This window comes from Vigna unguiculata, chromosome 2 (genome assembly GCF_037176805.1).
Source record: "Vigna unguiculata cultivar grain cowpea cultivar isolate G323 ecotype 2 chromosome 2, ASM3717680v1, whole genome shotgun sequence".
NCBI classification, from domain to species: Eukaryota; Viridiplantae; Streptophyta; class Magnoliopsida; order Fabales; family Fabaceae; genus Vigna; species Vigna unguiculata.
In genome coordinates this window covers 30,670,470-30,684,677 of record NC_140793.1, presented here as the reverse complement: position 1 = coordinate 30,684,677, position 14,208 = coordinate 30,670,470, and the positions used below count along the sequence as shown (strand labels likewise).

General features: G+C 28.4%; 1 protein-coding gene across 1 annotated transcript; it reads right to left on the bottom strand.

The window, feature by feature from the left end:
• Window positions 1-277: 277 nt before the first annotated feature.
• LOC114167240 (RING/U-box superfamily protein) lies at window positions 278-2,495 on the bottom strand. The gene is made up of 5 exons (XM_028052266.2): window positions 2,078-2,495; window positions 1,490-1,668; window positions 1,180-1,263; window positions 716-883; window positions 278-608 (listed from the first exon to the last, which is right to left on the bottom strand). Exons 1-5 carry the CDS (start codon window positions 2,220-2,222, stop codon window positions 486-488), a joined length of 699 nt encoding a protein of 232 aa, XP_027908067.1. The 5' UTR covers window positions 2,223-2,495; the 3' UTR covers window positions 278-485.
• Between the last annotated feature and the right edge of the window lie 11,713 nt (window positions 2,496-14,208).

Sequence of the window (14,208 nt, the reverse complement as noted above, 5' to 3'; positions counted from 1 at the left end):
TTATTAAAACAATACAATAATCATAGGAAAAAAAATGATTAAGACAACCCTCTATGAATCAATATTAAATAAGTAATCTTCTTCACTGCAGACGTATTTTCACTTTATACAGATTAAATTCAAATCTCAGTTTAATTGAGATTGAAAAACTCTTGGCCATTTTATTTTCAGCATGGGAAGTTTCAGGGAAGCAATTGTTTATGTAGGAATGCAGAACTTCAACACAAAAACTGTTCCAAAAACTGAAGATAAAATAGAAGAGAAAAACAGTGGACAATGACTGGGAAAAGGGTCAATTACTCATCCATATACAACAAGTGGAAACTGTTTTATCTCAAAATTTTCTTTACACTAATTTAGTACAATGAAACCACTCAAACTGCAATGGCTTCTACTAGATGTAAGTCCTAGAATGAAATGTGCGTATAAACAAAAACGAAAAAAAAAAGGACTTTTTTAGTGGTCTGTGCTATGCATATACAAAATTACAGATCCCTTCTGCATAATGGGCAAGAACCATGTCTGAAGAGCCACTTATCTATGCAAGGAAGGTGAAACATGTGATGGCAATGAGGTAAGCTTCTTACTGTTTCTCCAAGCTGAAAATCCTGCATAGGCACAAATTTAGAAATGTTTACAACATAATCAACAATCATGGAAACCTTTAATTCAAGGTCAGCAACTGATACTGACAAGGGAAAGTGTAAAAACTAACCTGCAGGCAAACTGAACAAGAAACTCTATCACCGGATGCATCAAAATTGTTGTCTGTTGTAATTTTTATTTTTGGGATTTTTTCAACCAAATCTCCAGATAAACCTTTGGCACCACCGGTGTCAAAGATGTTTTGAACCTCATCAAAGCTGGTTTCAACAGCACCCATCTGATAAGAAAGAACAGAGGTGTCAGCAATCAGCAAGAAGAGAAGTTCATAAGCAAATCTCAATCTCATTACTGCAATAAGTGCATGTTTGGATTAAGGTTTACAAACTCAAGTTTTATTGGATTTCATTTAGCTCGCTTAGTTTGCAGAAACAACCTTGATATTGTTCCTTTCAATTGAAAAACTTAGTTTCAGACTAATTATAACCAAACCGAGTGTATGATTCAAAGGCAAAATTGGAAGTGACCAAATGGTGAATCAATCATAGCCTGGTTCCTTTAGGCACAGAAAATTACCTGATTTTGAACAGCACTCAACATGGCTGGACCTATCCTCTCACGCACAAGTCTCCCACTCAGCAAGCTGGCGATAACATCAATCTGCATAGCTCAAAAAGATCAGGCTACGCCACATGCAATTCTAAATTCTAAATGATAAACAATTAAGCACAAAGGTTTTTGTGTTGTTCACATAATAAAAGGTTAGCATTATAGGATTATGCAAACTTATGAAGGAGAGCACCGAAAATCCATTTGAAAAAAAAGGCATCAAAGTTGTATTTAAAATATGTACTTCAACAAGGCCTTGAAAGCTGAGTAAACTCACCAAATATAACACGCAACCAATTCCAGATTCATCAGATTGCCAAAGAACAAGAGAAGATTCAAACACTTCAATGGAAAAAACAGCTCCTGATATGGCTCCAACAGCAGCCCCTCGAATGAAGCCACTCTCAGTTTCTTGTCCTATCAAAGCACCAGTCAAGGCCCCTAACAAAGTGCCCACTGCAGATAAAACAACCCATCAAAAACTCGTTCCACCTTAAACCATATCACACGGTGCATATATGTATGAAAAAACATTAACCACACAACACCCAAATTTGTATGTCTTTGAAGATGAAAATAACAAAACAAGACAACACAAGCAAAACAATCCAACCAAGAAATGGCGCACCCCCACCCCATGTTTCAAGTTCCAATTTTTTAAACATTTCCGTCTCAATCGAAAGCCCCCAACATCACACAACAGCAGACAATGACAACAATCCACCCAAAAAGATTAAAAACACGACAAGAAAGGCAAAACCCATGATGATAGAGGGAAAACAGAGGCAGATCAAGAGTTTGGATTAGATTATAAAATGTAACGAAAGGAGAATGGAAATCAACGGAAGAGAAAGAAGAAGCGAACCTAATGCAAAGCAGAAGGTCAAGATCGCAGAGAAGATGTTCCCAATGACGGCAGAGACGGCGAGGGTACCAAGCTGCTTAACCCTCTCGACGAGATTCCCGAGCGAAGATGAACGCAAAGGACAGGGATTTGGCACAAACTCCATCTGGGTGTCTCAGAAAATTGAAGGGATTGGAGACAAATTGAAACCCACAAAGAAAAAAGAAGAAGAAGCAAAAGGGTAGGGTCTGATGTCACCAGATTTGGGTTTAAGGAGAAGTTAAATTAATATAATATATATGTTAACATTTACAACATCAACAATAATAACGATAGGAATAAAAGACGCGCTCTTGTGCAATGCTTAGTCTATAAGCATGAGAGAAGATTGAGAGAAGATTGAAAGAAGGTGCAATCAACCAACTCGCATTTAAAACTTGGGTGCCTTTAAAGCGATCCTTTCCCTCTCTTTATATCTTTATGGCTAATTTTTGTTGAGCGAAGAAAACATTTTGGGCTTAATCTAAATTAAATGTAAAACGAAAGGAAAAAAAATCGCTTTCAGATGACACGGGACGGTGATAAAAGAGAAGAGCGTGGCAAACCAACCACGAAGAGTCACGAGAATTTAGTTTGGTTTTTTGATTTTTCCATCACTCGTTTTTGTTTCGGGTCAGAGCGCGGTTTGAAGCTTAGACTTGTTGGAGTTGGAGGCTTTGATTGGCTACGGTTTTCTCTGCAACTTGTACGACCGCACTGCTTATTTTTCACATTTTTCAATATCACATTTAATAGTTAATAATGGGTGTTAGTTATTGTTATTTTATTTGTCTGGTCCCTCTCTTCTCAAAATATCTTCATGGGTTGGGTCCAGTGGGTGTGTAGCACCAGACTTTGCTGCGAATGGCTTTGGGATAATGTAAGATATGTCATCCCTCTCTTTCTCTCTCACATAATATTATTGTACTTCTGTGAATAGATGAAAGGCAAGAGATAAAAAAATGGTAAATCATAATAAATAAATAAAAAACATAAACTCACAATGAAGATATTTTGTGAGTAATTTTAAATATGGTAGGTGATATCATAGTTATATGTCAGGAAATGACACGTAAAACAAACATCTTTTAAATAGATTTTATTCACATTTTGATTTTACAAAGCAGAATTAAATATTTAAAATTTATTATGTGTACAAAATAAAGTCGATTTACATTATAAACGTAAGAAAAAACTTCATCTCGTAAATCAATGTTATGGATTGAGTTATTAGGTTTAAATTTTACTTTTTAATATAATATTATGTTTTCCGATAGATTTACATTTAGATCAAACATAATTTAAATATTCTTTCTTTTCTTTATTTATTAAATACTTTTAACCGATTTTTACATTCTAAAATAGACAATATCTCATGAACGTGTTAGTTATTATCGACATATCTCATCTTGTAAATTAATTGTGTTGGTTATTACGGACATATCTCATCTTGTAAATTAATTTGGTAAAATTGAGTTTAAGTGCACAATTTTACTTTGAAGGTAAAAATTGTCTCTATGTATTCAAATTGGTACTAAATTTAGTTATCTCGATTTGTTTTTTTTTCTTTTAGATAATTGATCACCTTTTCTTTGATTTTATTTTTTTTTTATCGGTAACAGAACGTTAATTGAGTTAGATGTGAGAATAACTTGTGTGTAGACTTGCAGTGTATATTTTTGGATGTTGTTGTTTTTGTTTGGGAGCTTGATGATGGTTGGTGTAGTTAGTATAAGAAAATGAGCATCAGAAATAAAAGTTCCAGGACTAATTACTCTGTCCCACATGAGTTGGTGCTACCAGATTGACAATATATACAGTAGTCTTAACAACCTAATACACAGAATCTGTAAACCAGATTTCAAGTAATAATGGATTCCTTAGGGTACAACTTAACTCATAATTTCATTTTTAATGATATCAGCTAATAAATGCAGCACTATTTAGTGAACTACAATGGCCTCATCCTCTCTCTTAACAGTAGATTACTCTTTTACACACACACAAAAATATATAAATCTTAAAATTAATATATATATATATATATTGTATTTAATTTTAATTTTATCTAGTGCTTACAAGCAGTCATCCATAATTTTTGTTTGGACAATAATATTTTGATTATTAAATTTTAATAATTTTATCTCATAACTTGAGTTGTCATCTTTTAAAAAATTTTGAAATATAGAAAAATAAAAAAATGAAAAAATGGATAATTACTTAAAAAATGACAACTCATGTTATAAAAGAAAAAAATTTCAAAATTAAGTTATTAAAAATTTATTTTCCTTTTTATTTATCTAATTAGTTTGACCTTGGTTTCGAACAAATACATCAATGTATTTTCTCAAAATAAACAAGTGATTAAATTCTCATGAGTTGCAATGTAAGTGTTGTGTTTCATAACAAATTTTTACAAATTATTGATACATCAAATTTGAAGGCAAAATCAGATATATACACAGACACCAGCAAAAATGTAGTATAAATTACATATTTGGAATAGATAGATCTAAATTATGTTTAAATACATTATTATATTATCATATAAGTACAAAATTAAGTCTAGGAATAAACATTAGCAAGTTGAGTGACATATAATAAAGAAAATATTCACCTAACATTGAATTAACTTTAAAGCGTTGAATTGGGGTGACATTAATTCGTTAAATACATTAGATTCATATTTCATTTCATTGACATTGTGTTTCTCTGAATAAATTTCTCTTGAAAACCTCTCATTGTATGTTTTTCACTAATTATATATATTACCTTTTACTCATGCATGATAATACCTAGTAAAAATTATTTCTTCCTTCAAATTACAAAACTTAGTAGAAAGAAACAGATATTGAAAAATCAACTATCAATTATTGAGTGGTTAAAACAAGCTTTTCTTTTGCATGCACGTGATTCCTATATATACATGTATCTCCAAATTACTAAGTATCATGTTATTTATTACATGCTTGTTGCTTAAGGCATCATTAAAGTCTAAAACAAGTGCACCTAATGTTGGAGGCGAGGGTTTTCTATACACTAATTTTAATTTTCCCGAACGAACACGACTACAATAGTGGGAAGTTGCAACGTCAGTTTCTATATTGCCAATTCCCGTAAACTTAGGTTGCATACTCTTGAGTGACCCAATTTCTAGATTTTGCGAAAAAAACAGCAAATAATACATTACTATTTACGAATGTTCTTCCTAACTTTTTTTCGAGAGGCTCCCGGAAGATAAAATATATAAATTACTTAGTCTTTGCATGCTGATATTGACCAAACATGCATGCATCCATCTCTTGAACAAATCTTCGTGCTACTCCTACAACTTTCTAGATTTCTGGTGTCACCAAATCTAATGTTTTGTCTATGGTGCAATTTCTATCCTTTTCTTTCCACAGCACAGTGACACAGTTAGTAGAATCCATAGTGTATTAGGTCAACTAAAGAATTTTTTTTATACTATACTATGAATTAGTCTTATCTTTAGTCTTATCTTGACTGTGAACTTTAAGTCTAACTCAATCCCATAAAACCGGCTTGTAAGGTGAGGTTTGCACCTCACTTATATATTATGAATTTGCCTTATCTCTAAACGATGTGGGACTTCCAACGTCATATATATTTTTCTTATGTAAAATATCTAAGAAAGTCTAATTTAAGTTTAATCTAAGATGTCAAGAAAAAGTAATGTTACGTTTATTTTAGGTTCCACTCCATCTCACTTTAACAAAAAGGTTATTTAACTTAGATTTCATGAATGAATGTTCTAGAGGAGAACTAAGGGGTTGAAAGAAAAAGCTTACTCTAGAGGAGAAAATAAGGTACTCATTAAATTTGTGGTGAAAGTTTGACCACGTACGTTATGAGTTGCATTGGTTGCCATCTTCGACTTGTGCACATATTGAAGAATCAATGAGTCCTAAAGAGCGCACTGGTTGAAGCCAGAGAAGTTGACAAGATCAAAAACATTAATTATTAAATTAAGCATTTATCATTATATCAAAAACCAAATTCATAATCAATTGTTAGGCTGTATTTTGTTTTGGGTTACGTACGTTTTTAGTTCCTCAAGTTTCAGTGAATTTTGGAATTAGTCTATCTTCGAAAATTTATATTAATTTAGTTCTTCATCTTTATAAATGCGTGAATTTAGTCCTTCTTACCAATTTTTGTTAAGTTTATTTGACATTTTAAATGCATTTTATGATAATATTTGAGTTAACATTGAAGCGAAAATGTGTCAAACGGTATAAACAATTCAAATACTATTATGAAATACGCTTAAAACGTCAGATAAACTCAATAAAATATTGTTAAAATCACTAAATTCATGCATTTTTAAATATCAAGGACTACATTGATATAAAGTTTCGAATATGGACTAATTCTAAATTTTACTGAAACTTAAGAGACAAAAACATATTTAACCCATTTTTTGTAAGTGTAGCACATTTGATTGTAATTCGTCTTATTTCATTTTTGTTACGGACCACTTTCACATTAATTAAGAAACTAATTTTTTTCTTTTTGGCTAAGTTCCACTTTTTTTCTTTTTCGTTAAGTTTTTAGAAAACGAACTACCATCCAAAGTACGAAGAATTTCCACTCCCATGTGCTACAACATGAACAATTCTACATCAATCAAAAGTCATAAAGACACTTATTGCAATTAACAACAAATATTTTCATTTAGTTTTTGCATAATTCAATTTTACTGTGGACACGAGAAGAATAGAAAAAAAAAACGAATGATTGTTTGGCTAACTTTTAGTTTTTTTATTTTCATGAAATGTGTTGGATAGAGGATATGTATGCTCCTCTTCAAGTAAGTTATTACGGTTAGAAGAAATCGTGGGAACGTGATTAAATGGGATGAAACATTCAAACATAGAAATGAGGAAGACAATTAATGAAAAAACAAAAAAAGTAGACCAGAGATTCTCTTCATACACCAGTTAAATGGGATGAAAATGAAAATTTTGAAATTCAAAGTTGTTGTCGAAAATGCTGATCTTTCCGCGTGTGGAGAAGAAAATACATAACAAAATTATAAAAACATAAATTCTATATTATTAATAGAGACTTTTTTGTTCTACATATTTTTTCTTCTTCTTTGAAGTAATTATTTTTTAAAATTTCATAATAGAAAAATACACGATAAAATAATTATCTATAATAAGATTATAAAAAATATTTATTTTATAATTATTTTTTTGGTGAAAACTATATTATGTTTTGATAATATTTTCTATTGTAAATATTATAATTTATTTTATAGTTTAATAATTTTTTATTTCAATAATTATTATATTGATAAGTATTTTATTGTAATGGAAAAAGGTGGACATTAATAAATGTAAACGTAGTACATGTGATTGCACCGGTATCCGTGACGTTTAGTATTGCCTATATTTGTGGTTTATTTAATTAAATTAGTTATCTCATATTTTCCGATTTTCACCTCCACTTTATTCATCTTCTTGTTATCTATTCTCATCTTTTTATTTTATACATCTTATGTTTTTTTATTTATTTAATTTTGTAGCCTCTATATATTTAGATACTTATAACTATGTAGAGTTAAGGTAAACTAATTTTTTGAGTTAAGGTAAACTATTTTTTTTTTTAAAACAGTTGTAGACTTATTCAAATCTTATCTTAATGAAATTTATTATTTCATTTGTTATTGAATTGTTATAAGACTATTATTAATATTTAATTTTATATTTGAGATATATGTGACTCAAGATGTGATGTGGTGACAATTAATTATAAAAAGACAAAATTATAATATATTAATAAATATAAATTTTATTTTATGAAATTGAATTAAAATTAAACTTTACATATACATATATAGATAATGTTGTGAAAAAAAAATCTTTTATATATAATAATAGATAATTATTTATAACACTTGAATTAAATTATAAAGGAAAATTACTTTTTTAAAACAAAAACAAACTATACTTAAATACTTTTAAAATAAAGGGATGAAATTATATCAGTAATAAAATGTAAAATAAGAAAAAAATTAAAAATTTAATATATATATATATATATATATATATATATATTTAAATTTAAGAATGTAAAAGTTATAATAACTTTTAATATGCTTATTAAACAAATTATGGATGACAAGATAAATTTGTCATATGAATCGACTCACATGTTTGTCTGAAAAACGTGGAGTTGACTGAGATATTGAATACGTTAGCCCATAAGAGCTCAACCTGCATAACTTGCAATCCGCACAAACCAGAGGCTGGTGTAGTGGACTTAAAAAAATAAGAAATTGCATTTGTGTAGGTTGGTTACTCTCCTTCTAGACTTTTGCATGAATGTGCTAAAATTTGAAAAATTCATCATGCATGTCAAAGTATGAATATGGATGCAATGAGAATGTTGGGTTATCTATTATCATTCAACTCCCTATAGTAATTGCTTAATGTTGCAAACTTGTTAAAAAATTTCAATTTGTTGAACATCGAAAGTTTTACCATAAAAAAATAAAAATAAAAAAAGACAAATCAGCCCACGAATCATAACATATGTGAGACAAACTAAACTTTTGAGTCTTCATTCTCAAAACGGAAAAAACCTAAATGGATCGGATAAACCTACGTTACCAACCCTAAGAAAAGAAAAGTGAGTTCAAAAAATTAGGCATTGATTTGTAAATAATTTTATAATGTAAGATCTAAATAAACATTGAAAGAGAATAAAATCTCACAAAAATATCAATTTTATTCCCATCAATTTAACAAAATTATAAGAGCTCTAACATTTTCTATTTGTATATATCATATCATTGATTACGAGAAATTAGTCAATGGGTAAAATAGAAGATTTTAAGTAGAAAATGTAAATTTTAGATTAAGACCATGTGTGAAAGGATACGCTAACGAAAGAAAAAAAAAACGAGTAATTCCTAAACACTCTTAAAATGAAAATTATGATTTTGTTGGCAGGGTTTTGTACTTATAGGCATCTAATGCAGTTAAAATTAACCTTGAAAATATACATTTTTTTTTTTATAATTCTCGTAGAAATATTATTCATTATTTCTATTTCTGTATAACATTTCACTCTCTGAATGTATATCTATGGTAGGTAAATCTTATTATTTTGCCAGATGTCATCATCTTTGATCATTGTTCATTGGCATCATTATTGTTAATTTCTTATTGGCCCAATATCTTGATCAACTTATTCTTGAGGTTTAGTATGGACTATATTTTTGGTTTATTAAATTTAAAATAGTTGTCTCATATTTTCCCAATTTCACCTTCACTTTAATTACATGTTTCTTGTTATATATTCTCATTTTTCTTTATTTCATAAATTCAGTGATTATTTCCTCTATTATGCAACTTATATGGTCTATTTAGATATTTGTATGTTTTGTAAAATTAAGTCTAATTTAAAGTTTGTTTTTTAAAATAGTATCATACTCATTCAAATCTTATTATTATCATTAAAATTTGTTGTTTGTTTATTATTTATTTCACCTGGTTATTCGGTTTGGTTTTTAACCATCATTAATATTTAGTTTTAATTGATAAATATAAACTCATCTACAAACTAATTTTGTAGAATTGAATTAAAATTAAAATTTATTTATTAAAAATATAAAAGTGATAGCAAGCCTAAAGTTATAAGAATTCAAGGTTATCAAATGTACAATTCCAAATGCAAAGTTATGCTTTTATATATGATAATTCATAGACATTTAATAGATGACTCGTATTCACTGAACATGAATAAAGATACATTTTTATTTGACTTTGTTAAGTTTTCTTCCTTGCACGCATGTGACTGTGTGTGTTTTCTTGTATACAAATTCATCATATTTATCTAGTACTATGGTGTTGTATTTTAGTTGTTGTCGTTTCATATTTTGTATAATATTTCTTGTACGTATATTTGTTGCATTGTGGAGTCACTTTCTCCTTATGTTTGATTTCTTTTTCCTATAGGAGCCAAATTTGCAGCAATAGTTTATTAACAAATTTTACTTCTAAAAAAAAAGAACATTTCGAGTTTGAAAGCAACAATACAATAATTAATTTGTGTATTTTCATGAAAATCTCAACTTAAATCTAACTTCATGATTAAATTTTGTTAGTGATCGGCTTTTTAAATTAAATTTAATAATACTTCTAATTATTCTTGTTATTATCTCGAGTTTAATTTAATTTTAATCTTTAAATTTTACATTACTTGTGATGATTTTCATTTTTTGACATCTTTTTTAAGTTACTTAAGTATCCTTATTTATAAATTAAACAATTTTGGTTCATATATTTTATTTCTAGATTATTTTACGCACAACTAACTATATTTATGATTAAATACATTTTTCACGTTCTAACTTTTTCAGTTAATTAATATTATTTTTAACTTTTTAATTAAAGACTAGTTTCACCTTCGGAAATTGTTACATAAAACAAGAAAAACAAAGGCATGGATTAGGAACCCAACCCTTAGTTAGGGCATGTGAGGAAGGAAAAATAGTAGTTTGTGAACACTTCTTATGATAACCAAAACGACTATCATGTATGTTAATAAAGGTATTCTTACCATCGTGATGAATTTTGATATAATTTAAGAGAGTATTTTATTTATTTAATAATTTAACAAAATAACATTTATTTTTAACGTTTTTCATTTATACATTCATATGTTTTTTTATGATATCTTAATTCAGAGATTATATTCCTTTTATGCGCAAATCTTAACCCACAAAACACAATTAATCGTTAATTATGAGCTATAGGATAATATATGGAAAAAAATGTTAAATGTCATAATATACTCAAAATAATGCCACACGATAGAGCATTTACTATTGCATTAAATTTCGCAAACATATTGTATGATTAGTTTAGAAAGTCCTTAATTAGAATTCAAATATAGTGAGACATAGTCCACACCCATACAAAAGAATCATTTGTAACTTAATAGACATATTTTAATTAATTTTAACCGAAAATTCTTCAGCTATGATTAACAACTATAATTAATATGTAACTGAAATAATTATCAATATAGATTTTTCATAAAACAAAATTGGATTAAATACCTTTTTGGTCTTCATTTTCGAAGTGTTTGGTGCGGATGATCCTTATTTCACATAATGTTTCAAATGTTTAGAATGGTCCTCATCTTCGCAATTCGTGTTTTATTTGGTCCTTTTCTGTAACGCTGTTTGAATCATTAACGGAACATTGTACAGGTGGCACGGTTTGTATTAGGGTGTGTTACGTGTAATGTACAGGTGGCTAATTAACGTTAAGTTTTCAATTTAGGGGAAATTTTGCAATTAGGAAAAATTTATTTTTCACGTGTAGAAAAAAGTATGAATCATTATCTTGAAGAAAAAAAAACACCATAATTTATCTTCACAAGAATAACTATTATTTAAATAATATAAGAGATGAATAAATTTATATATATATATATATATATATATATATATATTTTAAAGAGTTGATAATAATTTATCTTCAACAAATCATATAAATTTCTTCTAAATTCAAAGATACTGTGAGCAGATTACTTTGAATCAAGAAAGAGATAATAAATCATGAAGGAGAAATATCATAAAAACTTTATTTTAACTTTGAGGAATAATTATATAAAATATATATATATATATATATATATATTAATTGAATTTAATGATAATATAAGTATTATTCAATATTTAAACGTGAAAAAATTATAACAAAACATGTATTTTTTTAAGTTACACTCTCTTGATTTTCTTTATTCTTTAAACCAATCAATTCCAAAATTTCAGATATCTAAAATGAGATTTAAATAGTTATTACTTTTAAAATAATTCGTAATTTTAAATACAAATTATAACTTGTCTTAAAAAATGTTTTGATTTTAGAAGGTAGCATATTTCTCTCACTTGATATATATTTATTGTGACGCATTGCCAAGAATATAATCTAATTGTTCAATAGCAAACCACTGAATAAATTTTGCAAAATATATACTTGTTTAACAAACTTTTATTTAAAAATAAAGACAATGATTTTTATTTTTTATTTTAGAAAAGAAAATAAATTTCGGAAGAAAAAATAATAAGGAAATAATTAATCAATTACAATATTGTTCTCTTGTTCAAATAATACAACATAAGAATTGAGATTAAGATATTTTTTATAATTTTTTAAGATGTTTTTTAAAATAAAACTGTATAGAAATTTTAAAATTCAAAATAAATAATATTTTAAATATAATAATTCATCATAACGATATTAATATGAAATCGAATTATCAGATGTATTTCTTGGATATAATTTAGAGTTGTACGTGGATAAACAAAAATATAAAAGGCTTAAATACCTTTTTGTCTCATTTTCGTAGTGTTTATTGCAGATAGTCTTTATTTTCACATAATGTTTAAAATGATCCTCATTTTTACCGAATGTTTAGAATGGTTCTCATCTTCGCAATTCGTGTTTTATTTAGTCCTTTTTGTAACGTCGTTTAAATCATTAACGGAACATTGTACATGTGGCACGGTTTGTAGTAGGGTGTGTTACGTGTATTGTATAGGTGACTAATTAACGTTAATTTTTCAATTTAGGGAAAATTTTGCAATTAGGAAAATTTTTTTATCTTCGTCTTTCTTTAGTTCAGATTTGCAGAGGAAGTAGCTAATACTTGCCATTTCATCATTGGATTGCAGTTGCACTCTTCATTTCAAATTTCTAGTTAATCATCATCAAGGTAAGTGGGTTCAGGGTTTTCTGGGTTGTGTTTGCTCGTGGGTTAAGGTTTTCGTAATTCTATTTTTAGGTTTGTTTGTCTTTCGATTATTGTGATGTTCTGCATGGTTTCTAAATTACTTCCATGATTTTGTGTAGTTTGTGTCTGTAGGTGGGGTTCAGTGGGGTATTATTTTAGTTAGTTTGTTTGTCGGTTGTCGATGTTGGTGTAATGGTTCCCATTATTTTATTTGTAATTGATTGTAGCAGTGGTCCCCATTGCGTTAAAGTAGGATTAATAATACATCTTTTTTATCTGTTTAATTTACTTTAGGGCAATGAATGAGGATAGATTCAATGTTATTGTCCACCACGGTGGTGAAGTAGAGGCCCATGAAAGCCCACATTATTAGAACCACCACTTTGTAAATCAATAAACCAAAAATTAAAACCAATTTATTATTAACACCAAAATAAAAATAGATTGTATCCAAAATTTTATACCAAAATTCTTTGGAGTTCTTGCCATCCTCAAAGCAGCCATCTCTCTGCAACTACAAATCGGGGTTAATTCGTTTCTCGTTGAATCACCAATAGTGCACGAAGTGGTACAACACGGTTGCCTCCAACGATTACAACCAGAGGTAAAGGAAGAAGATTGAGACCGTAACATACCTATATAATGGGATTGCAGGAAGAAGAAGATGGCAACAATATCAATTGGGAATGGAGGAACAAGATTGCCAAAACTCACCAACTGCCCAAACATTCCCTACCAAAACCCTAGCTCACTTATTTATCCCCAAATATCTAATTAAGCCACCTGTACAGTACACGTAATACACCCTAATACAAATTGTGCCTGCCACATGTACAATGCTCCTTTAATGATTTAAACGGCGTTACAGAAAATGACCAAATAAAACACGAATTGCGAAAATGATGATCATTCTAAACATTCGGTAAAAATGATGACCATTTTAAACATTCTGTGAAAATGAGGACCATTCGCAACAAACATTACGAAAATGATGACCAAAAAGGTATTTAAGCCAAAAGAATTATAGTAGTAAGGGTTAAATATGTTTTTGGTCCCTTAACTTTTAGTAAATTTTGGAATTAGTCCATTTTGAAACTTTAGATCAATTTAGTTTTTCATCTTTCGAAATACGTGGATTTAGTTATTTTAATCAAATTTTGTCAAATTTATTTGACATTTTAAACACGTTTCATAATAGTATTTGACTTAACATTAAATAAAAAATATGTCAAACAGTATAAACAATTCAAATACAATTCTGAAATACGTACTAAACATCAAATAAACCTATCAAAATTTGATTAAAATGATTAAAAATCTATGTATTTTGAAAGATG